At 32.5% G+C, this 26,840-nt stretch overlaps 2 protein-coding genes across 4 annotated transcripts in view; one reads left to right on the forward strand and one right to left on the reverse strand.

Moving 5' to 3' along the window:
* LOC126738590 (N-alpha-acetyltransferase 15, NatA auxiliary subunit) overlaps nucleotides 1-26,840 on the reverse strand; it is a 265,256-nt gene that overhangs the window by 36,003 nt on the left and 202,413 nt on the right. The gene's annotated exons all lie outside the window — the stretch shown is intronic.
* LOC126738594 (adult-specific cuticular protein ACP-20-like) lies at nucleotides 23,656-26,231 on the forward strand. Of its 3 annotated transcripts, XM_050443997.1 has the most exons (5): nucleotides 23,656-23,817; nucleotides 23,872-24,198; nucleotides 24,390-24,574; nucleotides 24,629-24,738; nucleotides 25,998-26,231. In XM_050443997.1, the coding sequence occupies exons 1-4, from the start codon at nucleotides 23,673-23,675 to the stop codon at nucleotides 24,731-24,733; spliced, it is 762 nt and encodes a 253-aa protein (XP_050299954.1). In that variant the 5' UTR covers nucleotides 23,656-23,672; the 3' UTR covers nucleotides 24,734-24,738; nucleotides 25,998-26,231. The 3 variants fall into 3 exon arrangements, with proteins under 3 accessions (XP_050299954.1, XP_050299953.1, XP_050299955.1); XM_050443996.1 differs by lacking the exon at nucleotides 25,998-26,231 and having other exon boundaries at nucleotides 24,629-24,965; XM_050443998.1 differs by lacking the exon at nucleotides 25,998-26,231 and having other exon boundaries at nucleotides 23,779-24,198; nucleotides 24,629-24,965.

Here is a 26,840-nt window from a genome sequence, read left to right on the forward strand (position 1 = left end):
AAAAGTGATTTTTCAGAAGTGGGGTCAGAAGTAGGTGGGAGGGCTAAGAGTAATTTAATTAAAAAATTCTATTTTTGTTGCAGTAAATAATTGCATTAGATGAAAAAATTTAATTTATTGCATATTTCACTTTTTCAGTTTACAAAAAATTAACTATAATTTATAATATTCTATATTACTCTTAATTTATAAAAACGTTTTTTATCGACACTACCCTTACACCCGCCGCCCACCCCGAACAACTTACTAGTGAAAAATTCTTCTGAAAAATCACTGTTTTATTAAATAATACACATGAATAAAATTGTTTATTTAAATTTGATATAATTTGTGTTTACTTAATTACTTTTCAGGAGCATCTCAAAAATTATCTTTCTCACAAAAAAATTCTTCTAATTATTTTTGTACGTCTCAATCTAAAATTTTTGTACTAACCTTTAACTTAATCAGATGAATATTAACAAAGATATTGAGGAAAAATGATGTATGTATATAACCCTAATCAGTCTTACTTCTCAGGAGCTGTATCTCAAAAATCATCTCACTTACAAAAAAATAATCATAATCATTTATGTGGGTCTTATTAAAATCTAAAATTGTCCTATTAACCTTTAACATAATTAGATCAATATTAAGAGAGATATGGAGGAAAAAAGATGAGTAAGCAAGCAGAAACCTAAGTTCTGCATAAAAACACTGTTTATTTAAATTTGGTATAATTTTATCCATATTATATGTAAATATACTCAGAGGAAAAAAAATAATTTATCGAATATTCCACTATTTCAGTTTACAGAAAATTAACTATAATTTATATTATTCTATATTACCCCTAATTTTAAAAAAGTTTTTTATCGACATTATCCTTTTTACCCCCCGCCCACCTCGAACAACTTACTAGTAAGAAATTTTTATTAGTAAGTTGTCTCTACTATTTTTTTTCTTCTGAGGCAATTATTTATTGCAAAAAGAACCGTTTTTTATAAAATTACCCTCACCCCCCCCACCCGCCCCACACCTTTATCCAGCAATAAATTATTCTGCAAAATCTCTGTTTTTCTTAGAATATTTATATATAATATGGATAAAATTATATCAAATTTAAATAAACAATTTTATTCCTGTTGTATTATTCAATAAAACAGTGATTTTTCAAAAGATTTTTTTACTAATAAGTTGTTCGGGTTGAGCGGGGGGTAAAAGGATAATGTCGATAAAAAACTTTTTTTAAAATTAAGGGTAATATAGAATAATATAAATTATAGTTATTTTTCTGTAAACTGAAATAATGGAATATTCAATAAATTATTTATTTTCCTCTCAGGCAATTACTGCAAAAAAACCGTTTTTCAGAAAAATAATCCTTGCCCCCCCCCCCCACCCACCCCACACGTTTATCCAGCAATAAATTCTGCTGCAAAATCTGTCTTTTTCTTTGAATATTTATATATAATATGGATAAAATTATATCAAATTTAAATAAACAGTGTTTTTATGCAGAACTAAGGTTTTAACATGCTTCCTCATGTTTTTTCCTCAATATCTCTGTTAATATTGACCTAATTATATTAAAGGTTAGTACGAAATTTGTAGATTTTAATAAGACCTACATAAATAATTGTGGTTAATTTTTTATAAGATGATTTTCGAGATACAGTTCCTTAAAAAGGATAAATGAAAACTTTGAATAATTAATGAGGCAACAAAAAAAATTTAACCACGTAAATAAAAGTAACAATGTTATCACAAAAAAACATTTTTATTGAAGACACAGAAAACAAAGAGAAGAAAACAACAAGACTATAGGACAGAGACACTCCATAAACTAAAAAATAGTACAATAAGCAAAGAAGACTATGGCACCAGCATCACACCAGCCGTTCAACCTTAAAGATGTAGTCCATGAATACCATGATGGACAGCAATCTGCACAGGAACATCGTGAGCATCAACCTTGGACAGCTTTACAACACGATCCTTCTCGGCCCAAGCGTATTCTTGCTTGACAACATCTCCATCCCTCACCTCGGCACGCTCCTTACTATCACCGGTATGGTGATCCTCGACTCCATATTTGAATTCGTACCTGGGGTATGCGTGGTAGTCCACCAAATGGACACCGTAGGCACAAGCCACCAAAAGAGCGAGACAGAACAAGGTCTTTGCTACCATATTTGTGGTTTGATGTTTCGACTAAACTTGTTGCTGATCAACTGTGATTCTAATCGCTTCAGGGGCAAGTATTTATATGGTGAAAAGCCCGTTCACTTCCAAGGAGATTTCGGAAAAATCGCTCTTGATAAAACAACAATGCGGTCGAAAAATCGATTATTATGCGTCTAGTGGCGACCGACCGACCGGGTCGGTTAAAAACGAGATCGCGACCGGCGAAAAAAAAATTGATCTAAATGGGGAGATACCAGTTAACAAAACGGATTGCTTAATAAAATACGGGTACAAGTGTGTGATTAAGAACTAATGCATATTGATTGTTAGTAGGATAGTTGAAAATTTGGAACACCTATGTTGCTTTAATATATGAAACGGTGGCTTAAATATTAAATTATGATACGTATTTTGCTGAAGAGACATCTTTACGTAAAGATGAAGCACTTTGCTTAAGGTTATCTCTGAATTGTCACTCCCTCTTCCCTTGTGTTTTCCTCCGATTCCTCTCTCCATTGTGTCCAATCAAACTTCTTAACTGATCTCTGTCTCTTTTCCTGTTACAACTTCTTCATAGGAATGATTGGTGACAACTGATTTTTGATATATAATGGAGAATTTGATAAAGCAATATGAGGATGCTGAGCAGCTAATTCTTGATAATAAATATGAAGGACTTTTAATGAAGACTTGAACGATATGGTATTAATAAGAAAGATGAGAGTAAAGGAGACGGTTTAAGAGAATATAACAAATAATTATTAAAAAATTAATGAATTGATGTTTCTGAATTTAGGACTGGAGAGAAGTTTAGTGTTTTGATAAAACATGCATAGGAAAATTTAGAGTTGATTCCAGACCAAATGATCATAAAAAAATAATGGTCATAATGAAAATTTTTATGATATGATATAAATCATGAAAATGAGAGCAAAACAGGGAAAGAAACAGAGATCAATGAAGAAATTTAATGAATGAACTAAATGGAGAGGAAATTTTACTTTTTTTAGACCAGATGATGAGGAAAATGAAGAGCTGACTAATGATCACTAAAAACTTATGATCATAATGGTAACTTTGATGACTTTGATGACAAGCAAGTAAGAAGAACTTTCAAGTAAATAAAGAGACAGAGACCAGTAAATAATTTAAATTATTGAACACAATTAACTTTTGGAATGGAGAGAAGAATTTAGTGTTTGAAAAAATGTGATCACAAATAATGATGATCATAATGAAGGCTTTTCAAAATGAGAAATTCTTCACTATATCTCATTATATACTCTAATGCTCTCATTTTCATGATTAATATAATATTGTCAGTCTTCATTGTGATCAATTAGTCCGAAATCAAGGAACAACAAGGAACGAGGAGAGACGACCTGGACTCTGGACTAGATACGTGTTCGATAATAATACTAATAGATACAGTTATAGGAGATAAACAAGGATAACAATTTTTTTTAAAGTAATTTCTTCACTCTTTTTATTATGCTGTTTTAATGACACCCTCAAGAATTTCAGGTTCAAACAAAATTTATTTACTGTGACTATACAAGGTTTAAAAAAATATATATGAATTGTGAAGAATTATTGTTGTTTCTTTTTCCTATTGCGTCAGTGGAAGTAAGAGGAAGAATCAGTTGTTATGACGTTCCATTATACTTCTAGCCTTACTAACTCTGGTGTAATCAGTGATCAGAACTTCTCTGATAGTTCCTTTCTTCACAAGATTTGGTATTTGGTTGTTCAGATTATACTAGTATGAACAATAATTTTTTATAAGTACAACCTTAGAAAACACTAACCTTAAAAGCTTCATTCAATGTTTAAGAAATAAATCTAATGAACTGGTACTTCTTGTTAATGCTGTTGATTCTCCAGACATCTTACTTTTCACTGAAAACTGTCTTAGACCTGAGGAACCAACGCTTCTCTAATGCAAAATTAACTCATTCTCTGAATAAACCAAAAGCGTTCTTTTACGGTCATTATTCACGAGCTTATTATTAATTTCATAAGAATTTGTCATCATTTTTGAATTTTTTTGTTTCACTTTGTTCTCGTTTCTTTTTCTTTAGTTTATTCTATTATTTTAATCTTTTATCGACAAACACCATAAAAAGTAACCATTATCTTAAACTCATAAGACTGTTAAGAGATCTCTTTTCACTTTTCTTCTCTCCTGTCCTAAACTTAGAAATGACTTTCCAAGTTGTATAATCTTGAAACGTCTTCTCTTCATCTTCATTAATAATATAAAATCAATCAGGTCTTCATTATGATTATCATTTTTGTGATTATTTGGTCTGAAATTAGCTCCCTATTTTCTTCACCATGTTTTCCCAAAACACCAAATTCTCCTCTCCTCACTCCTAAACTCAGAAGTGCCAAATCATTAAAGTTATTACCAGATTTCTGTCTTTTTCTCTGTTATGTTTTCTTAAAACCTCTTCTCTTTTGCTCTCATCTTTCTGTTAATTATCAAATCATCAAAGCGTTCATTAAAATCATCTTTATTTATGATAATTCAGTCTGAAAGCAAGACTCATTTTCTTTATAATATTTTCTCAAAAACATAAAATTCTTCACTCCATTCTAAAATAAATTGGGTCAAATCATTCAATGTCTTAAGTGATCTCTGTCTATTTTATATCATCTTGAACTACCTTCTCCTTTGCTCTCATCTTCATGATTAATATCAAATCAGCCAAGTTTTTATTATGATCATCATTATTTATGATGATTTGGTCTGGAATTAGCTCAGCAGCTGGAATTTCCTTATCATGTTTAATCAAAACACCAAATTCTTCTGTCCATTCCAAGAGTCAGTTGTGCCCAATAATTGAATTTCTTAAGATTTCTGTCTCTTTCTCTGTTATATTTTCTTGATAGATTTTCTTTTTTGCTTGCATCTTCATGATAAATATCTAATCATCAAAGTCTTCACGATGATCCCAATTTTTTTGGCATAATTTGGTCTGATCTCGACTCCTCATTTCCTCGTCAAGTTTAATGAAAAATATCAACTTTTTCTCTTCATTTCAAAAGTCACTTGTGTCCCTTCAATTTCTTATCAGATGTCTATCCCTTTCTCTATTATATTTTCTTAGGACGCCTTCTCCTTTGCTCTCTTCTTAATGAATAATATTAAATAGTGAGAGTCTTCATAATGTTTATGTATTTATATACCATCAAAATTATTATGATCATTTATTTTCAGTGATCAGAATCATTCAAAAATATTTCATAATATAAACATCATGAATTTTCCTCTTTTCGAGGGTATCTATGGTTGATGTGAAGCTGAATATTCAAGTTGGTTCACTTCATTTGATTTGGAATTGCTGAAGTTTGATTTCTTTGTCAAATCTAAACAGTGATTCGCCGATCCAGAACTACTGATAAATATTTCTTCTACTATCACATTAAAAACTTTTAAATATTTATCTTTAGTGACTGTAAAAGGCATAATATAAAGACATTTTTATTGCCTTGAAATAGATGACCAATTATCTCAACCGTGATCTTTCTAGTCACTAACGAATACAAAAATTATCTCGTTGTATATTTAAGGTAATTTCGCCTAAAATCAGTAAAAAAGCTGATTTTCTTTATTGAAAACAAAACGGCATTTATATATGCGGTAATTTTAGAGATACGTCAACCCAATTACAGTAAAAAAAAACTAAAATTTATGGGTGTCTTTTTAACTTGAAAATATTTATCTCAACAGCAAAATCTTTGCAGTGATTAAAAAAGGTTCATCGACTGAAAAAAAGTATTTTTTTGGTTCCTTATCAGCTTGTAAATCACAAATTAATTATCTCGACAGTAAAAGGTTAACTCGAAATCGTGGATCTAAATCCCAGATCCAGTAAAAAAATTTCATGGCGTCTCTTATTAAAATTTATAAAAAAATTATCTCAGTAGTAATTTTTAAGGATTCGTAGTTGATTATAAAGTGGTTATAATTAAATTCCGACGTTTTGTTTGGAAAAAATAGAATCGTTATCTCAACAGTGATTTTTACTAAAGATCTGAATGTTGCCTTATCAGATGAAAACGATTAAAATATTTATTTCTCCAAAGATCTTACATGTTACAGTCTGTTATTGGCTCCGAAAAAAAACGTTACTCAACTCTTATAAACTTAAAATTGTTCAAATAATTATCTCAACAATAGTGATTCTAAGAATTTCTCTATTATCTCTGTTAATTAGAAAATAGCAAAATATTTATCTCAGCAGTGATTTTAAACATTTTATCGACACGTAATGAATAAAAAAAGAATTATCTCAGCAGTGATTATGGAAAATTAATCGACTCGCATCGAGTAAAAACAAGCATTTTGTCAATTCTTTATTAGCTTCTATATCACAAATTATTTATCTCAACAGTGATTTTACGAAGTTCGTTGACCTAAAATATCGATCGGAAAACAGTCATCAAAAATGTTTTTTAGTCATTATTTTACACGTTGTTGTTATTCTATCTGAAATAGGTAAATCAGTATCTCAACAGTTATTTCGTCAATGATTATCTTAAGAGTGAACGGAGAAAAAATTGATCCAAATGGGGAGAAAATACGGGTACAAGTACGTGATCAAGAACTAATGCATATGGAACACCTATGTTGGTTTAATATATGAAACGGTAGCTTAAATATTAAATTATGATATGAGTTTTGGTGAAGAGACATCTTTAGGAAAAGATGAAGCACTTTCCTTAAGGTTATCTCTAAATAGTCACTCCCTCTTTCCTTGTACACATTGATTACGTCAGCTCATCATGTTTTTTCAAATTCTCTCAATTCTCTCTCCATTGTGTCCAATTAAACTTCTTAACTGATCTCGGTCTCTTTTCCTGTTACATCTTCTACTCGTTTGCTCTCATCTTTATAGTTAATATCATACCATGCAAGTATTCATTATGATCTTCATTATTTGTGATCATTTTATTTAGAATCGGCTTCTCAGTTTCCTCATCATGTTTTATCAAATTCTTCATCATATTCCAAAAATCAGTTGCGTCCAACCATTCAATTCCTTCTTCAAAAAGACAGAGTTCAGTTAAGAAATCGAACGATTGGAGACAACTGATTTTTGGTAAATAGTGAAGAATTCGATAAAACATTAAGAGGATACTGAGCAGCTAATTCTTGATAATGAAGGCTTAGATGATATTAATAAGTAAGATAAAGGAGCAAAAGAGACAGTTCAAGAGAATATAACAAATAAGTGTTAAAAAATAATTTGATATTTCTGAATTTAGGAATGGGAGAAAAGTTTAGTGTTTTGAGAAAACATGCTGAGGAAAATGCGGAGTTGATTCCAGACCAAATGATCATAATGAAAATGTTGATGATATGATATTAATCATAAAAAGGGGAGCAAAGAACAAGTTGTTTAAAAAAAATGTAATAGAGAAAGAGGCAGAGATCAGTGATGGAATTTATTGAAATTGAACAGATTGTAGAGAGGAATTTTCTTCTTTGCAATAACGTGATGAGACAAATGGGGAACTGATTTTCCTGACTGACTTTGATAAGAGCAAATAAGAATACCTTTCAAGTAATTGAATGATTGATTACATACAATTAACTTTTGAAATAGAGAGAAGAATTTGGTGTTTGATACATGATTAGACAATGAACACAAATAATGATGATTATAATGAAGGCTTTTCAAAATATGAATATCAAATTCTTCACTATTAATCAAGGTTCAAACGTCAGTTGTCTCCATTTCTTAACTGATTTCTGGCTCTTTCTCCATATAGTCTTGAAACGTCTTCTCCATTGCTCTTACTTTGAAGGTTAATATAATATTGTCAAAGTCTTCAGTATAATCAATTAGTCAGAAATCAGCCACTTTCTTAACCGAGTTTTCTCAAAACACTAAATATGGCAACCGAGGAGAGATGACCTGGACTAGAATAATAGATACAGATTTACGGAAATATATTTTTTTAAAGTAATTATTTCACTCTTTTTATGATGCTGTTTTAATGCCACTATCAAGGATTTTAGCTTTAAACAAAAATTATTTACTGCAAAATTAACTCATTCTCTGAATAAACCAAAAGCGTCATTTTACGGTCATTATTCACGAACTTATTATTAATTTCATATGAATTTGTCATCGTTTCTAAATTTTCTTGTTTCACTTTGTTCTCGTTTCTTTTTCTTTAGTTTATTCTATTATTTTACACTTTTATCCACAAACACCGTAAGAAGTAACCATTATCTCAAACTCATCGCAAGTCCAAGACTGTTAAGAGATCTCTTTTCACTTTTCTTCTCTCCTTTCCTAAACTTAGAAATGACTTCCGAAGTTGTATAATCTTAAAACGTCTTCTCTTTTGCTTTTATTCTCTGTCTTCTCTTCTCCAATATTAAATCATTCAAGTCTTCATTATGATCATAATTTTTTGTGATAATTTGGTCTGAAATTAACTCCTTATTTTCTTTACCATCTTTTATCAAAACACCAAATTCTTCTCTCCTCACTCCTAAACTCAGACGTGCCACATCATTAAAGTTCTTATCAAATTTCTGTCTTTTTCTGTGTTATGTTTTATTGAAACCACTTTTTCTCAAAAACATAAAATTCTTCACTCCATTCTAAAATAAATTGGGTCAAATCATTCAATTTCTTAAGTGATCTCTGTCTATTTTATATCATCTTGAACTACCTTCTCCTTTGCTCTCATCTTCATCATTAATATCAAATCAGCCAAGTTTTTGTTATGATCACTATTTTTGTGATGATTTCCTCGTCATGTTTAATGAAAAATATCAAATTTTTTCTCTTCATTTCAAAAGTCACTTGGGCCCAATCCTTCAATTTCTTAACAGATTTCTATCTCTTTCTTTGTTATATTTTCTTGAAACGTCTTCTCCTTTGCTTTCACCTTCATGATTAATATCATATCGTCAAAATCTTCATTATGATCATTATTATTTCTGAACATTTTGTCTGAAATCTGAATGTCATGAACTTCTACATCATGTTATCAAAACACTAAATTCTTCTCTCTATTCCCAAGCTATGGAAGATGTTGCTTTGCCATGGCATGTTAATGAGATAAGGATTAATTAATTAATGGAGAGATAATTTCTCCTTCTTCTAGAAATGTCTCTGCGCTCTCTGAATGCCATCAATAATTTGGACTGTCGTTTCAGCGGCTGTTATCTGCTGCTGAAGATCTTACAACTAGTACAATGTACCACGGTTTTGCCACAAATATTCATGCAATAAAGTAGTAATGGAATTTAATTTTTTTTTCACAAATGGCACCTGTCTGATTTTGAGAAAATATCTAATGGCTGTCATTCGTCAAAAGGAGTATCCATAGAACAAAGTGTAAAACTCAAAAATAATTAAGACGATTTCTAAATAACACACGGATTTTATTACAATGAAATCAGATTAAGACAGAAGAGAATAAAAGAGATTAAGACAGAAGAGACTAAATTAAGCTAAAATAGGGTTCTGTATCCGACAAGTGCACGCTTTTCAGGCCAAAACCCAAGTGTCCCTCATTTGGATTCAAGTTGCCCTAGATCCATTTGTGTAACCCGATACCCAAAGAAATAGTCATCTTATTTATGGGTTCCTAATGGTTTTAAAGATTTTGCCTGGTTCTTGTCATCAAGTGGTGATAACAAAAGTCCGAATTTCAAGTTGAGGTACATGATTTTTTTGGCATATAGCTGTAAAAACGTTGACGCAGTCAGATACTGTGTGAACTGTCAAAAACATCAAATTCTCAAAAGAAGAAAATTCGTTAAACGATTTAATATTCGCTTTGATTCAATGCTAAACAGTTACTTAACAGTTTCATATTTAAAGGCCGACATCAATAAATGTCTATTTAGTTCTGTTACAGATTTCTACTGTAACTACATGTGATATATATTGTTTTGATCTAGCACGTATAGTATCTAATGTAAAAATGATTACTTTAACACTACCCACCTAGATTATGGTGTCTATTAGCACTGTAAGGCTAGACGGCCGTATATATCACGTCCATAAGCAATATGGCATCATTTATTTTAAATGGAATGTCATGATTAATGAAAAAGGGAGTTTTCGTAAAGGCTTATAAATTTGTCGCATTTTTAGCTAAGCAATCAATTTAAAATATCAATTTTATATTGACATTTCTTTGACGGCTGTCAGATTTTAAGACAAAATTTTCCACCAATATTCAGAGACAGAAAGAAGAAGAAATTTTGATCAAGGACTGGTTCTTGTAGAGTACATTCCAAAGCCCTCCATTAAAAAATTGATCTATATCAATTTCAGCAAATAATAAAAGAAAGATTTTGATATTTTTGGGTTAACAGCTGTCATAGCATGATATCATATGCTAAATTACTACCTACCCTATTATTTGTGGCAACACCGCGGTATATGGTGCTATTTGTAAGATCTTCAGCAAAGTAGCTGTCATCTGTCAGAAACGACATTCATTGAGGATAGAGACATTTCTAGAAGAAGAAATTATCTCGCCAGTACTTACATAATCCCTGTCTCATTAAAGTGCCATGGCAAAGCAACATCTTCAGAAAATAATACGAAGATGTTGATATTTTTGACATTGTTTTGAATTTCAGAGCTGTCACTTGTCAAAAACAGCTGGGGTAAAGGAAGGCGACAGCTGTCATCTATGAAAAACATCGACGTCAGGAAAATATTAGACATGTCAAGAGTCAAAAGAAAACGAAGAAAGTATCTCTCTGGTAATTAATTAATACCTACTTCATTGTTATGTGCCTTGGCAAAGCAATATCTTCAAAAAATAATAAGATTTTAATATTTTTGTACAGTACAGTATCAAAAACATCGACGGTATTCAGAGGGAGTTTAGAAATTTTTTTTTCAAAAATAAATAAGGATAAGAAGAAGAATCAGGATAAGAAGAAGAGGAAGAAAAAGAAGAAGTGACAGAAACATCTACCGGACGCCACCCCAAAACTCTCCATAAATCAATTAATCCGCCTATCAAAGCGAAATCTTTAATTGCCACTCATAAATAATAAAATGAATTAAAACGAGCGCGGGCTAAAGTGTCGATATGAAATTTAATGGATTAATATGTTTCGGTCAGTAATGCGTGTCCGCGAGCTTAATACATGTAATTTACTTTAGAATTTTATTAATACGCGACCAATGCTAATTGGCAGATTAAACGGGATATTACACCGGTTAAATACACCTTATAATTTTTTTCCCATTAAGCCTAATATAGTTAGCCACATTTTTAGTATGAGGTTAATGTTAAAGACTATAGATTTAATCTACCATTAAGGTGATTAACCAACGTAGTAATCTATATTTTAAGGAACATTTTAATCTCCATTCTTCATCTTCTGTATCTCTACCTAACCTTCTTGACAGATGACAGCCTTTCAAATCTGATAGCTGTCATTGGCTTTATTAACTATTTTTTTTACAGATGTCATCTGTAAGATATGACAGTTGTCATCGGTCAAAATCACGAAATGGCAGCACTGGCGTACGTAATGCTATCTGTAAGCGCTTCTACTGTCTGCAGCTGACATCTGTCAAACACTCTTTTCTTCTTCTCCTCTTTTTTTCCTTTCATGCTGAGCCTGAGCTGCTTTTTCTTAGCAAAGATCACAAAATTACTTCGAGTGGCATTTGTTTTCCTTAAAATCACTGAACTGTTTTTCGTAAAATTCTATTAATATTAAAAAAATCGATCAAAACGATTGTCGCATTCCTTATTTTGACGACAGCTGTCATACAGCCTAGACTTGATATTGACAGAACACATATATGATAAGGAGAAGCTATACGACTAAATAATACCACTGTTGCCAAATTGTATGGACGAGCATTTCATCCCAATGAGTCTGTCATGTCCAATAGATGGCGATACGAGTCGTGGAGTTTTCAAAAATATTATGGAAATCAATTATGAATATACAGATAGAGAATAAACTCACTTCTTTTGTATGAGATACTGAACTGGTATTAAGGTACTAGGTTGAATGACCACTAGAATTTTTAAGACGTTTTGAAGTTATCACTAGGGAATACCAGTAGAGAACGATAATAAAATAAATAGAAGGTTTACTGTACTCAAGCTAAGAAGATAGAAGATATAGTAACACTGAATTTTATTATGACTAGACAAATACAGTTGACATCTAATAGTATACTGCAGATACTACTCTTCTTTGATGGCAGAAAAGATTTCAATATGAAAGTCAATCTAGTCAATGAAGTATTCCGATCAAAATCAAGATTTCAAGAATAAGTGGATGACAACTGAGTTGAGAGAAAATGGAAGAGAGAAGAACTATCAAATACTTAAGAAGATTAACCAACTAAAGGCTGAGATGGTGAAACATGGCGTCCAATTTGTCAGAAACAGATGAAAGAGGAATTCCATGGACACAAAAAACAATCTCTACTTTTTAAGAGCTCGTCCAAGCTCTCAGTACGAGAGAAGAGACTGCAGTAGCGTGCGGTGTCTTGTCCAAAGCTTTTCACTGTGGGAATCACAGAATATACTGCTGTAGATTCTGTATATGATGGTATAGGGTTGAATTGGAATGGTGGCCCACAAATGATCGACAAATTTTCACCAATGGAGTCAAATCGTGATAAGTAGAAACATGGTGGGCAATCCGCCACCCTGAATATCATAGAATTTTAATCCGGACATAACACAACGAGGAGGAGAATAAAGGTTAGTCTAGAACTAGTCACGAATTTTCCTAGAAAACAGCAAATTTTGGCTTTTTTATCATTACTACATAACGCTATTCTTTGAACTTAAAAGACGTGTAGCAACACCGCGGTACGTGATGCTATCTGTAAGACATCCTACTGTCAAGCAGCTGACTTCTGCCGAAGACGTCTGTCATGTTTTCTTCTCCTTTTTGTCTGCTTCCATTAATAATGAAAAAAATGCCATCAAAACAACAATCTGTCATACAACCTAGATCTGATATCGTTAGATGATACATATGCCAACGAGAAGCTAAACAACCCAATAATACCACTGTTGCCAAATTGTATGGCGAGCATTTCATCCTAATGACTTTGTTTCTTCACGTCCAACAGATGTCGATACGAGTTATGCATTTCCACAACATTAAGAAATTTATTATCAATTTGCAGATAGAGAATTGACTCACAATCTTCTGTAGAGAGATGCTGACCAACTGATTACTAATATTTTTACGACATCCTCAAGTGATCACTAGGGAAGACAAACAGAGAAGGATAATGAGATAAGTAGAGGCTTACAATACTCAAGTTAGAGACAGATAGAAGATATAGTAACACTCGCAATCAACATGACTTCACAAACCGAAGTAGACAAATACAGTTGATATTTATTGATATGTTGTTGATAGACCCCACTTCTTTGATGATATACAGAAGATCTCAATATGAAAGTCAATCTAGTCAATGAAGTAGAAGGATAAAATGAAGATAATAAGTGGTGAAACACGGTGTCGAAGTGGTGAGAAAGAGCTGAAGGAGGAATGCCAAGGAATCAAAAAACAATGAGTATCATTTAGAAGAAATTGATTATGCTGATAAATTTGAAATCCTATTGAACAAAAAATGTTTCGGAGCTCATTCAAGCTATCAATATGAGAGAAGCGACTATAGTGGTATTCTGTGAATTGCCGAAAGCTTTTGACTATGTGAATCACAGAATATACTGCTGCAGATTCTGTTTATAAATGATATCCTAAAAATTTTTACCAATGGAGTCAAATATCAAATGGTGATGAGTGGAGACAGACATGACACTAACAGGAGGAGAAGAAGAGCTAGTTTACGAACCAGTTGTGATTATTTTTAGAAAATAGCAAAATTTGTTTTTAATAGAAACCATTTTACCCCATAACCTAATTCTTGAACCGAAGACATTTGTGAAAACACCGCGGTACGTGATGCTATCTGTAAGCACTCATACTATCTAAACCAAGCAGCTGACATGTGTCAAACACTGTTTTCTTCTTCTCTTTTTTTTTCCTTCAATGGTCCAGATGGCCTAAGCTGCATCATTGATTAGTAAAGATCACCCATTAAAAAATGACTTGAAGTGTCGTAGAAAATTACGTTAAGAAAGCAACCAATTTTGCTTTTAATAGATACGATTTTACCCTATAACCTAATTCTTGAACCGAAGACATTTGTGGCAACACCGCGGTACGTGATGCTATTTGTAAGCACTCATACAATCTAAGCCAAGCAGCTGACATCTGTCAAACACTGTTTTCTTCTTCTCTTTTTTTTCCTTCAATGGTCCAGATGGTCTAAGCTACATCATTCATTAGCAAAGATGACCCATTAAAAAATTAATTGAAGTGTCGTAAAAAATTACGTTAGGAAAGCAACCAATTTTGCTTTTAATAGAAACCATTTTACCCCATAACCTAATTCTTGAACCGACGACATTTGTGGCAACACCGCGGTACATGATGCTATATGTAAGCACTCATACAATCTAAGTCAAGCAGCTGACATCTGTCAAATACTGTTTTCTTCTTCTCTTTTTTTTCCTTCAATGGTCCAGATGGTCTAAGCTGCATCATTGATTAGCAAAGATTACCCATTAAAAAATTACTTTAAGTGTCATTTGTTTTCCTTAAAGTAACTGCATTATTTTCGTCTAATTTTATTCATAAGGAAAAAAATACCATACCAGATTGATTCTAGCATTCCTTATTTTGACAGTTGTCATCCAACCTAGATCTGATGTTGACAGATATAACGAGAGGCTCAACAGCCACACTGTTGCCAGATTGTTTGGACATTTAATTTATCTTAATGACTCTGTTCCTTCAGGTCCAACAGATGGCGATCCTAGTTATGGATATATAGGCAGGGGCACCAATTTAGGGAGAAAGTCACCACATGTACCTGTTGAGGTTATGTCAAGCGGCAACACTAATCGTACCCAAAAGACGGCCTACTTCGTCATAAGTGTTCACTCTTGGAACTCACTGGACGCGGGTAAATTAAAGGCACTCATTTAACTTAAAACAACTTTAATTACTCATGGAAATACGGTTTTTAGAACCGAGAATTAAAATATCGTGTTCATCCAACGAGAGATCAAAACGGAAGACCAGAGAAAAAAACCAGAGCGCGAGAGTACGATCTGTCACTACTGTCTATTAAAGTTAACAGATTCTAACATCATGTCAGCAGAGAGAGGAAAACATAATTAAACAAGGATAGCGATGTTTTATAGAGCGGATCCCTACAGATATGCCGAACAGGATTTCCATAACTAGGATCGAAATTTATTATCAATATGCAGAAAGAGAATCTTCTGTAGAGAGATGCCGACCAACTGATCACTGATCTTTATACGACATCCTCAAGTAATCACTAGGGAAGACCAACAGATAGAAGATATAGTAATACTCTGTGATTTGACAAACTAAACTAGGCAAATACCGTTGACATCTGTTGATAAGATGATGATGCCTCTCTTCTTTAACGATACAGAAAATTGCTATATTGTAGTCAATCTAGTCAATGAAGTAGTACGATAAAATGAAGATACCTAAAATAAAGTGGGTCACCATAAGAGGCTGAGAAGAGATGGAAGAGGCAGGAGCTATCAAATACTGAAATAAATTAACTAACTAAAAGTTGAGATGGTAAAACATGGCGTCGAAGTTGTGAAATAGAGATGAAAGAAGAATGCCAAGGATACAAAAAAAAACAATTCCTACCATTCAAAAAAAATGGATATTCATTATGCTTCAATTTAATTTCCCATGAAACGACTGCAGTGGTGTTCTATCACAGGACAGAGATGCAATATGAGAATAAAAAGAATGAAATATGTTCCTATTACACTTTCCAATCAATTTTATCGGTGATTAACGTTGCGATACTTGTCTACCAAGAGCTCCTAAATCTACGCCACATGTATTGTATCAGCAAATTGCATCAGATTAATGTGTAAATGCATTTACTCGGTCATATATAATTGTTGCATTTTTGTTACTAGAATAATGCGATTTTAACTTTTGGTAATATATGTAGATAATAGTCCAAGGCCAATTATTAATTATTGTCTTATTGGGGTGCTTGGGGTGTAAATGAGCGTTGGTAACCTTGACTGTGGTCAATGAAAACAAGAAATATTTCCATTAGGGTTGTTTCATGATCGAGTTGGGTAGGGCCTAATAAAAGGCTTATTTAAATATGTATATATGGGTTTGCTCTCGGACTAAACAATTCTTAAATGAAACAATCGACTATTTTGTCCTAAATAAATAACATAATTCGATTAAGGCTTAAAGCTATTTTAATTGCCTGAATTTTTGCTAATGAATTACCTCCACTTTAGTAAATCGATCGACGACTTTGAACTACTTTTGCGTTTTTTCCCTGTGACTAATTAGCCCGCAATGATTTTCAATAATTTCAAGGAAATTAGCGACGTGATCGATTTGCATCAATATCGCGTTAATGTGGGTCTTATGAAAAGATTTTTAGGTTAGAATTTGATGTGACAGATGACAGCTATGACGTTTGGTGTGACAGTTAGGACGTTTTTAAGAGATAAAAATATTCTCCTTATAGAACCGTTGGTCCCAAATTACTCAAGCAGATGTTTCAAATATTGGATCTTTTTAAGTAAAGGATAAGTGAGCTCAAGGCTAACTTTAAAGTTAGATAAGCTTAGTAATCCTATTATTCCTTATTAGGAAAATTCTAATGAACTAAAAGCATAATATTCAAAAAAATATTCCTTCCTACTGTTTTGGCTTCAAAATGGTCCAGGAAGAAGTTTCGGAAATATTGGATTTTTTTGGTCGAGGGATCTAAGAATAAAGGGTCACTCACTAAAAGTCCAATATCTAAGAAACCACTGTAAATATTTCGACGAAACAAAAAGCATTATATTCAAAAAAATATTCTCTACAAATGTTCCTTTAGGTCTAAAATGATCCAAGAAAAAGTTTTAGAATTATTGGATTTTTTTGGTCGAGGTGTATAAAGGGACCATTCCCTAAAAGTCCAAAATATAAAAAACTACTAGGAAGATTCCAACGGAACAAAACACATTAAATTCCGAAAAACAGCAGGAGTTTCTGAAATATTTAATTTTGTGGATCTTCTAACTTGGTCTAGACCTAAGCCTCGTCCCAAACAAACATCAAAAGTTTCCATGAGACTTTTGTCTGAGTCGCTTGGACAAGTGGTCTGAGAGCTGCAGCAAGGGTAGCAATATCCATTATACTCATGAACTATAATTGGAAGTGTATAATATAAGGTAGACAAATCAAGAACTGACATTAACCTTTTTGATCTTAGTTCAGACCAGCCTCACCAGCTGGTAGTAATTAACTATAAAGAACAAGAAGTAGCAACTATGAATTTCGACATTTGAATTGGTCATAAATGTGAACAGACTACCTGCTCAGCAGAAGACCAATGAGGAAAAGAAATTTGCCATTTTTTCCACCCATTTCGAGAAAAGGTGATCGATATCAACATGATCGACAGCCGATATCTCTTAGGCAAATCATAGTTTAAGCGATTCCATCATCTCTTGAGGCTACTAAAATTACACAATTCTTGCATCTTCTGGAATTATGGAGCTGCTATCTAATTCCTTTCCACCCATTGAGATTATTCTCTGTTTCTCTTAATCTTTAGGCAACTGAAGTTATCTCTTATAGCTTCTAGGCAGTTGAAGGTCAAGCTTCAATTATATACATTTCTTAGGCAGTAACAGTCAATTTCTACCTCATCACTGACGTCAATCTTGGTTAGTCTCTAGGTCAAATATTTTAACACGTTAAACGCCACGTGCTCACCGGTGGTCATCATTAAAATCAGGCAGGGGACCTCGTGGTCACGGGTGGACATTTCTTGTGTCGCTTGTCAGGACCAACATTTGTTATTTAGTTTTATCGATATTTTGGACTTGGTATGACCTTAGAGTAATTATTTTTGATAAATATTTTCTTATTATGGTATCTTTACTTACTTTTTTTCATGATCCACCGGTGGTCACTTGGTCCTAGAATGTAATTTTACATCTTCGGACCAAGTGTTCATCGGTGCTTTTTTTACCGTTTTTTTATTTTAATTTTATGTTTTGTTTAGGTTTTTGTTTTACAAATTAATTATTTGTTACATAATTAATTAAAAATGACTTGAAGACGCTTAACAGATGCTGAATCAATGATCGAGATTTTGAGCCGGAGGAGAGCAGCTCTGATTCAGAATCTGATACTGAAGATGGAGGAAATAATTCGGATGAAGATCCGGATGATGTTGTTCCTTTAGCGAATCTTATAAATGGCCGGAGATGGAAGCCTGTAAATGGAGACCGTTTAACATTCGATACATTTCCGAACAATACAGGAGTAAATCCCGCCATAGCTGTTGAGTTAGCTGGAAAAGATCCTGTGGATTTTTTCAACTATTTCATTATTGGCGATATGATAAATCTGTTTATTAAGGAAACCAACAGATTTGCTTAACAAAAAATTATCGGCATTACAAACTGCGGCAATCAGACGGGTAAAGAAAGAATTGCAAAGTGGGTTGATACCGATCCTTTGGAAATGCGTAAATTTTTAGGAATTATTATTTGGATGGGCTTACTTCAAGTACCACAACTAAAGGATTATTGGTCTAAGGGTCTCCTGTATCAAAATAATATTCCTAAAACAATGAGCTGAAATAGATTCGAAAACATATTAAGCATGTTTCATACTTATGATAACGAAAGTCCAAGAGATATGGATAATCGCCTTTATAAGATAAATGACGCCCTAAAGATGATCCAGTACAAGTTTCAAGAAGCATATGTTCCAGAAGATATTGTTTGTATCGATAAAGCAATGTGCCATTTCGAGGAAGGATACATTTTAGGCAATACATACCGAATAAAAGACACAGATATGGCATTAAAGTTTTTAAGCTTTGTGTAACAGGAGGATATACCCGAGGGTATAAGAAATCTACCACTGGGCACAATCCTCCACTTCATTGAAGCTACAGAATTGAACCTGTGGGACTAAACATATAGGACACAATAGGACTGCTTCTTAGCAGACCGCAGTGTAGGGAGCCACAAGGCACCACCACCCAGCGGTGGAGTTAAAGTCTATACAGGCAAGGAAAAGACCGATAATATAGCAGTCTCAGAAAAAGTTGTAACTGAATTGATGGATGGCCTCTTAAATTCAGGAAGAACACTCTTTACGGACAATAGGTATACAAGTGTCTCGTTAGCCGATAAAATGATAGAGCAGAAGACCCATCTCATTGGAACGTTAAGAATCGAAAAGGCAATCCTCCAGAAGTTACTAAAGCAACATTAAAAAAAGGAGAAGTAATTGCAAGACAGAATGAAAGAAAAACAGTAGTACTAAAATGGAAAGACAAACGGGATGTGTTGATTCTTAGTACCAAACATGACGATTCAGTTACAACTTTTTTAAAAAAAGGGAAAATGTATACCAAACCAGCTGTTGTGTTAGACTACAACAAAGGGAAAACATTTATCGATCTCTCAGATCAGAGGGCAGCCTATGCCCCCTACTGTCGCCGTACTGTAAAATGGTATAAACGTGTACTTTTTCATCTAATAACTGCTACGACAGTTGTAAATGCCTTACATGTATTTAACAAGATAAATAACAAAAAAATGAATATAACCCGATTTAGAGAATCTATTGCTTCGGCCCTGGTAGAATCTACTGATAATTTGGAAATGCCATTAGCTGCTCGCCCATCAACTTCTAGAGAGTCCCAAAGACAAGTTCACACATTAAAGGAAGTGGAGGGTCAAAAGAGGGTGACTAGAAAGAGATGTAAAGAAAGTATGTTATACAAATATGTCAAGACAGCATAATTCAGTCTATGCCCGAAAAAATGCTAAAAAGGTGAACACTATATTATAGAAGAGGACATCACAGATCATAGCCCAATAATGCTTCATATAAGCCAAAAAGAACCAAAGGAAAATTTAACATCAACACAGAAAAAAAGAAGTAAAATTGATATCTCTAAATTTAAACAGCTTCTACAGAATTTTGATTGGTCAATTGTATTAAATGAAAATAACTCTGAAATTGCTACAAACATTTGTTTAGAAAAATACCAACAGTTGTTAGCAGATGCAACAAAAACTTACGTGCTAAAAAATCCAAAATACAAAAAAATTAAAACATGGATTACTAATGGTATTATTACCTCAATCAGAACAAGGGATAAAATGAAGAAAAAATTATCAAAAAATTATTGTCCCATTCTAGAAAAAACATATAAAGACTACAGAAATAATTTAAACAAACTTATACATAAACAAAAAAATCAATATTACAAAAATCAAATAGAAATTAACAAAAATAACATGAAAAAACTTTACGAAATAATCAAAGATGCCACTTATGAAAATTGTAATAACAAAGACACTTTTCTAAATATAAAGAATAAAAATAATGCAAATTTCAGTAGTCCACTTGAGGCATCTAATTATTGTAATGAGTACTACATTAATATAGGGGTTGACATGGAAAAAGCAATTCCACCACCACAATATGTTCAACAATTGGAGCCTCCAATAACAAACTCCGTTTACCTAATCCCAATAACAAAAAATGAACTAATAAAATACATCTCAGAACTAAAAACGAATAGCTCCCCTGGACATGATGGTATAAGGGCAGATCTTAGACCCATTTAGAAATTATAAACCCACTTTTACATATACTAAATTTAATTTTAGAAACAGGTGAAATACCTTCACAATTTAAAATTACAATTGTAACTCCCATTCACAAAAAAGGTACCAAAACCTTAATAAATAATTATCGACCTGTCAGCCTCATTAGTAACTTTTCAAAAATTTGTGAAAAATGCATAAAACATAGAATAATAAACTTTTTTAAACTAAACAATGTTTTATCCACAAACCAATTTGGATTTGTTGAGGCATGTAGTACAGAAGATGCGATGCATAGGTTAATAACTGAGGTTGTAAATAATTTAAACTCAAATAAAAGGTGTCTAGCGGTATTTTTGGATCTTGCCAAGGCATTTGATACCGTCCCTCATAGGGATCTTCTCAATGTACTTGAAAGATATGGAATAAGGGGAAGAGCCCTTCAGCTCTTCTCTAGTTATCTGTCGGAGCGGTATCAGATGGTAAGGCTAAATAATGTGTTGAGTGAAAAACGAAAAATAAAAATTGGCATTCCTCAAGGAACGGTCTTAGGCCCGATATTATTTATGAGATATTTAAACTCCCTTTTAAAATTACAGATTGATGGGTTAACAGTATCTTATGCTGATAACACGGCAATTGTTGTTTCGGGAGATTCTTGGGAAAGCATAAGGGACAAATCCATGAACATATTGGTAGAAATAAAAAACTGGCTAGAAACTTCTAAACTAACTTTGAATTTAACAAAAACTAATTACATAGCTTTTTCTTTGACTAGTGTAAATAGACCTGAGTATACCTCGATTTTATTTAATGATGATTGCATTAAGGAGACCTCATCTACAAAATATCTCGGTATTATAATCGACAAAAATTTAAAGTGGAAAACACATATTGATCATGTCTCCAACAAAGTCCGAAAACTTGTTCATAAATTTTACTTGCTAAGAGAATTTTTGAATAAAAAAACACTCACTATCATTTATAAAGCATTTGTAGAGTCAATTTTAAAATACGGAATACTGGTGTGGGGAGGACTTTATAATAACTTATATAAGTTAAATATAATACAGAAGTACATTTTAAAAATAATTCTTAAGAAAAACCGTTTATATCCTTCTCATTTGCTTTTTAATAAAGATATTCTAGATATTAGATCGTTATATATACTTACAACATGTTCCTATATACACACTCAACCTAACTTAAAGATTTTGATAGATCATTCCTATGAAACAAGAGCTAGATATCACGAGCACATAAAAATTCCGACAAGTTTAAATAATCTTAATCTGAGGTATATAAACTACTTTGGCCCAAAACTTTATAACTTATTACTAAGAGAGGTAAAAATATGTTCTAGAATGAAAAGATTTAAATTACTAACAAAGAATGTAATCTTTGAAAATCACCATCAATTTGTAAGGATTTTTAACTAGTTTTTGTGATTTTATGTCTATTTGGGTAGATTTAGGAGATCTATGATGTTAACATTACTAATCTTTTGATTGTATATGCAAATTGTTATAGTAGAATTGTTTTTGTTTTGGTTTTCACGGTGTAGAATAATATTACAAATAAATGTAACAAATTATTAGAAAACTTTACTACGCACATACAGATGTTTTTACATCTAGGTGTTGAGTACTAAGACTTGTATTAGATATAGCTATAGTTTAATTTTTGAAATAATTAAATAATATCATTCTATTGTAATAACTGATATATTGTAAAAATAAATATATTTTCTAGAAGAAGTTTCTTCTAGGAAACAAAAACAGAAAAAAAAAAAAAAAAATTGTCAGCAATGTCAACAACTAATGTGTATACCATGTTTTAATGACCATAAGTAAATTATTTTTGTGAAATTGCTTAAGAATAATGTTAATTTGGTTTAGAATGTTTTTTCAGTTAATTATTTTTTGTTCAAAATATATATTTTTTTAATTTTTCACAAATATTATGACTTGTTTTGAGAATTGATAACTGTCATTATAAACTTTCAGTCGGAAAATAATGTTTTATTTCCTAAGAATTACCCAGTATTTTTTTGTACATTGTCAGACCAAACTACCAAGTCCAAGTAAAAAAAGATTAAATTCTGAGCCCAAAGTTTATATTTTAAATGCTAAATATAAGCAAAACGTTCCCACCGATGAGCACGCGGTCTCCAAATATAATTCGTAGTGTGCCCACGGATGGTCATATTGTCATAGCAACTAAAATCACTAATGACCACCGGTGATCACTTTGTCCCACTATAAAAAATTAAAATGTCCACTGGTGGGCACGTGGCGTTCAACGTGTTAATATCAACATATAAAGAGAATCCTGATCAAAAGCTGAAACTGATCATCGCTTCTTTTCTTGATCCTAGCTCCTAACTCAGAAGAAGAGCAGTAACTAAACTTTGGGAAGGACTTCATCTATAATGCAATTAATATTTTAAGCGTTAAGTTTAGAGTATTCGTGAATCCTGTTATTGAGAAGAATCAGAGTCTTACTTGAAGCATTTCCTTATTTTTTCTAGGTAGCCCAACTTCATCCTCAACTTCCCGACCGCATTGATCGCAAATAGTCACAAAAGATATTAATATTTGCTAGTATTTGTACAATATTACAAGAGCTCCGATTTAGCGTTAACGTTATCGGGCCGCAAAGTGCGCTCGCCCCCCAAAACCACACCATTTCCGAAAAATAAAAAATCCCAAGACTGGATCCTGCATACTATGCGACCGATAAAAATCGGGCCACCCTGACAAACCGCTATTTCACAAACGTACGCAGTGGCTATGGTCTATCTAAACTGGTTTCATCAGATTTTTTCCCGAAAAACTCTGCACCAGCTAATACACATTTGCCACCGCTATATAAACTTGTCACAATGCTCCGGTTGGCATCAGTATTCTTTCGAATTTGATCAACAATACAACTCAAGTAACAAATATCTCATTTTATCTAAATAGACCAGTAAAAAACAGCCAGTTCCAGGTTCATCAAACAAGATGCTATCGTTCCTTTCACTCTTTTCACTAGCCCTCCTCGCCTCTAGTGTTTATGGAGGAGCTGTAAGCTACATCTCCGGAGGACTTGATCTAGGAGGAGCAGGGTTAGGAAATGTCGCACTAGGTGGCCTCAGCTTAGGAGGTGTTGGTTTAGGAGGAGTTGGCTTGGGAGGAGTTGGCTTGGGAGGTGTCGCTCTAGGAGGCTTAGGAGGTCTTGGTTTGGGAGGTGTTAAGCTCGCGCCTATTTCAGTCGCCTCTGTTGCTCCTATCGCCCATGTGGCTCCTATCGCTTCTTATGCTGCTCCAGCAGTTGGTAAGTGACTTAAAGTTTTAGTTTTCTAAGTAGTTTTTAAAAAATGACACTTAAGTGGGGAATTGCATGGACTCAGAGATCGTTGTTTCCACTTACTGACACGTCACATGGATATAGTACAGTCAACCTGGAGTTTTTTCCTCTTATCTAGGAAGTTACTGTACTGATTTTTTTGAATAAATTTGATTTAGGTGTTGCCAAATCAGTGGACTACTACACCCCACCAAAGTACGAATACAAATATGCCGTCGGTGACGGACACACGGGTGACCAAAAGCAGCAGAGCGAGGTACGCGTTGGTGATGTTGTTCATGGAGAATATTCTTTGGCTGAACCCGATGGTACTATTCGTGTGGTTAAATATACTGCTGACAAGGTAATTTAGTCACTATTTTTTATGTATCATAATAATTTCAATTCGTGCTTCAAGGTGAATGGTTTCAATGCTCAAGTATCCAGAATAGGACACGCGGTGCACCCCCAAAAGTCTTACGTCACTGGAGGGCTCGGATTAGGCGGGATCAAATTGCTGTAATCAGAAAAGGAAAGACTGATCGTCTTATGTTGACCCCTGTGTTATATCCATGATCACCAACTGTATTTTAAATAGTTTTACTCACTGTATATTTCACCATTTTTTTAGCTTGTAATGGCTCATCTTATTTATTTTATAATGAACTCGGCATTTTCTAGGTGTATAGTGCGTTATTTGTGTATATTAGGTTAGCAGACCCTTATGTGTTCAAAGAAGCAATAAAGTTGTTTTTGTTTCACAATTCTGTTCGACTTTGTTATTTAATCTACCTCAGTATAAAATAAACCAAATAAAGAAAATACAAAATAGAGCTATGAGACAAGTTTTAAATTGTAGTTGGTATACGCCAATTAAATGTATGTTGAATGTTTTGAATATGTTGTCTGTGAAGCAAAGGGTTTTATTTAATGTGTATCTGTTTGTTTTTAAACTTTAACATAATTTGTTACCTAACTATTTGTGTAATGGATTGAAGGTATTTAGTGATATTCATAGTTATCATACGAGAAATCGTACAGATTTTATTTTATTGGAACAGTGCAATTCGACCCAAATGCAAAACTCGGTTTTATATAAGGGATTATCTGAATTTAACAAATTACCTGTGATAATAAAAAATTGTGATAATCTAAACCGGTTCAAAAGGCTCCTAAGAAAATTTCTTTTAGATAACTGTTAGTACAGATAGTTATATTTGTTTATTTTAATTTTACAGATTTTAGCCCGTTTTTATTTATTTTATTTATACATCTTAGCACTGTAGGTTTATTCTCGTTTCTTTTGTTTCTCGTCCTGTATATAAATATTTTACATGTTTATTTTTAGTTTTACACATTTTAGTCCGTTTTTAATTATTTTATTTATTATTTGTTAATAAGTTAAGTTTGATCTTTGTTTAATTTTATTGTTGCCCCCTGGTATTTGTATTTGTATTAAATTTGTATTTGTATTAATAATGTTTTTGTTAAATTAGGTACTGTAGGTTTATTCTTGTTTCTTTTTGTTTGTGTCCTGTACATACATTACACTTTTTATTTTTATCTAATTTTCACATATTTACAAATGTTGTTTTTTTTCTATTTCTACTATTGTAATAAGACTAATAAGGCAAACTTGTACTTATATGTAGCTTTTTTATGCTAAATAATTGCTTTATTTATTTATTTAAATTTACTCTTACTCTTATCAACAAATGTCATAATTTGTATAATAAATGTCAATTTAATTTATGTTTATTAGGAGGGATCAAATTGCTGTAATCAGTAAAGGAAAGACTGATCGTCTTATGTTGACCCCTGTGTTATATCCATGATCACCAACTTTATTTTAATTAGTCTTACTCACTGTATATTTTACCATTTTTTAGCTTGTAATGGCTCATCTAATTTATTTTATAATGAACTCGGCATTTTCTAGGTGTATAGTGCGTTATTTGTGTAAATTAGGTTAGTAGACCCTTATGTGTTCAAAGAAGCAATAAAGTTGTTTGTTATTTGAAGTGTTTGATGTTTTATATAAGAGTTTTTAATTTACAAAGCTATATGCGATTATATCCCAGCAAATCTGTCATTTTTTTCTATTATCACACCTAAATCTCCATCTCAGTTTAAAGTATCATAGAAAAGAATAATAAGAACAAGAGTAACTTAGGATCCATCTGACCCAGTTCCTCCTGACTCCCTTACCATTTAGCTTCCTTTACCCTCAATTGGGGTTGAACTCTAATTAGAAGTCTAATTTTTAAATGGCAAAGGATACAGAAAATCGTAATGTTAATTAATTTCAATAATTACACCGCCCAACAGCATGTATGTTGCATGGAATATTTTTATGATTCTAGGCTTATTTTTAATGCTGATATTAAATAATGTCATCAGTTTATATGTGTCAGCTCTAGTTTTTGAGTTAAAAGGAGGGAGTATTTTTTGGGAATTAAAAATACACTCAACATACAAACATTTTTAATTACAAGAACTATACACTCAGGAATTTTCTTTTATATGATTTTCTACTAGTTTTGAATGAACTGCTACTCTGAATACTCCAGCAAAAATCGGCCAACATATGTGCATCCCAGCGACCCTGAAATCGTTCCTCCATGGTTCGA

This window comes from Anthonomus grandis, chromosome 7 (genome assembly GCF_022605725.1).
Source record: "Anthonomus grandis grandis chromosome 7, icAntGran1.3, whole genome shotgun sequence".
NCBI classification, from domain to species: Eukaryota; Metazoa; Arthropoda; class Insecta; order Coleoptera; family Curculionidae; genus Anthonomus; species Anthonomus grandis.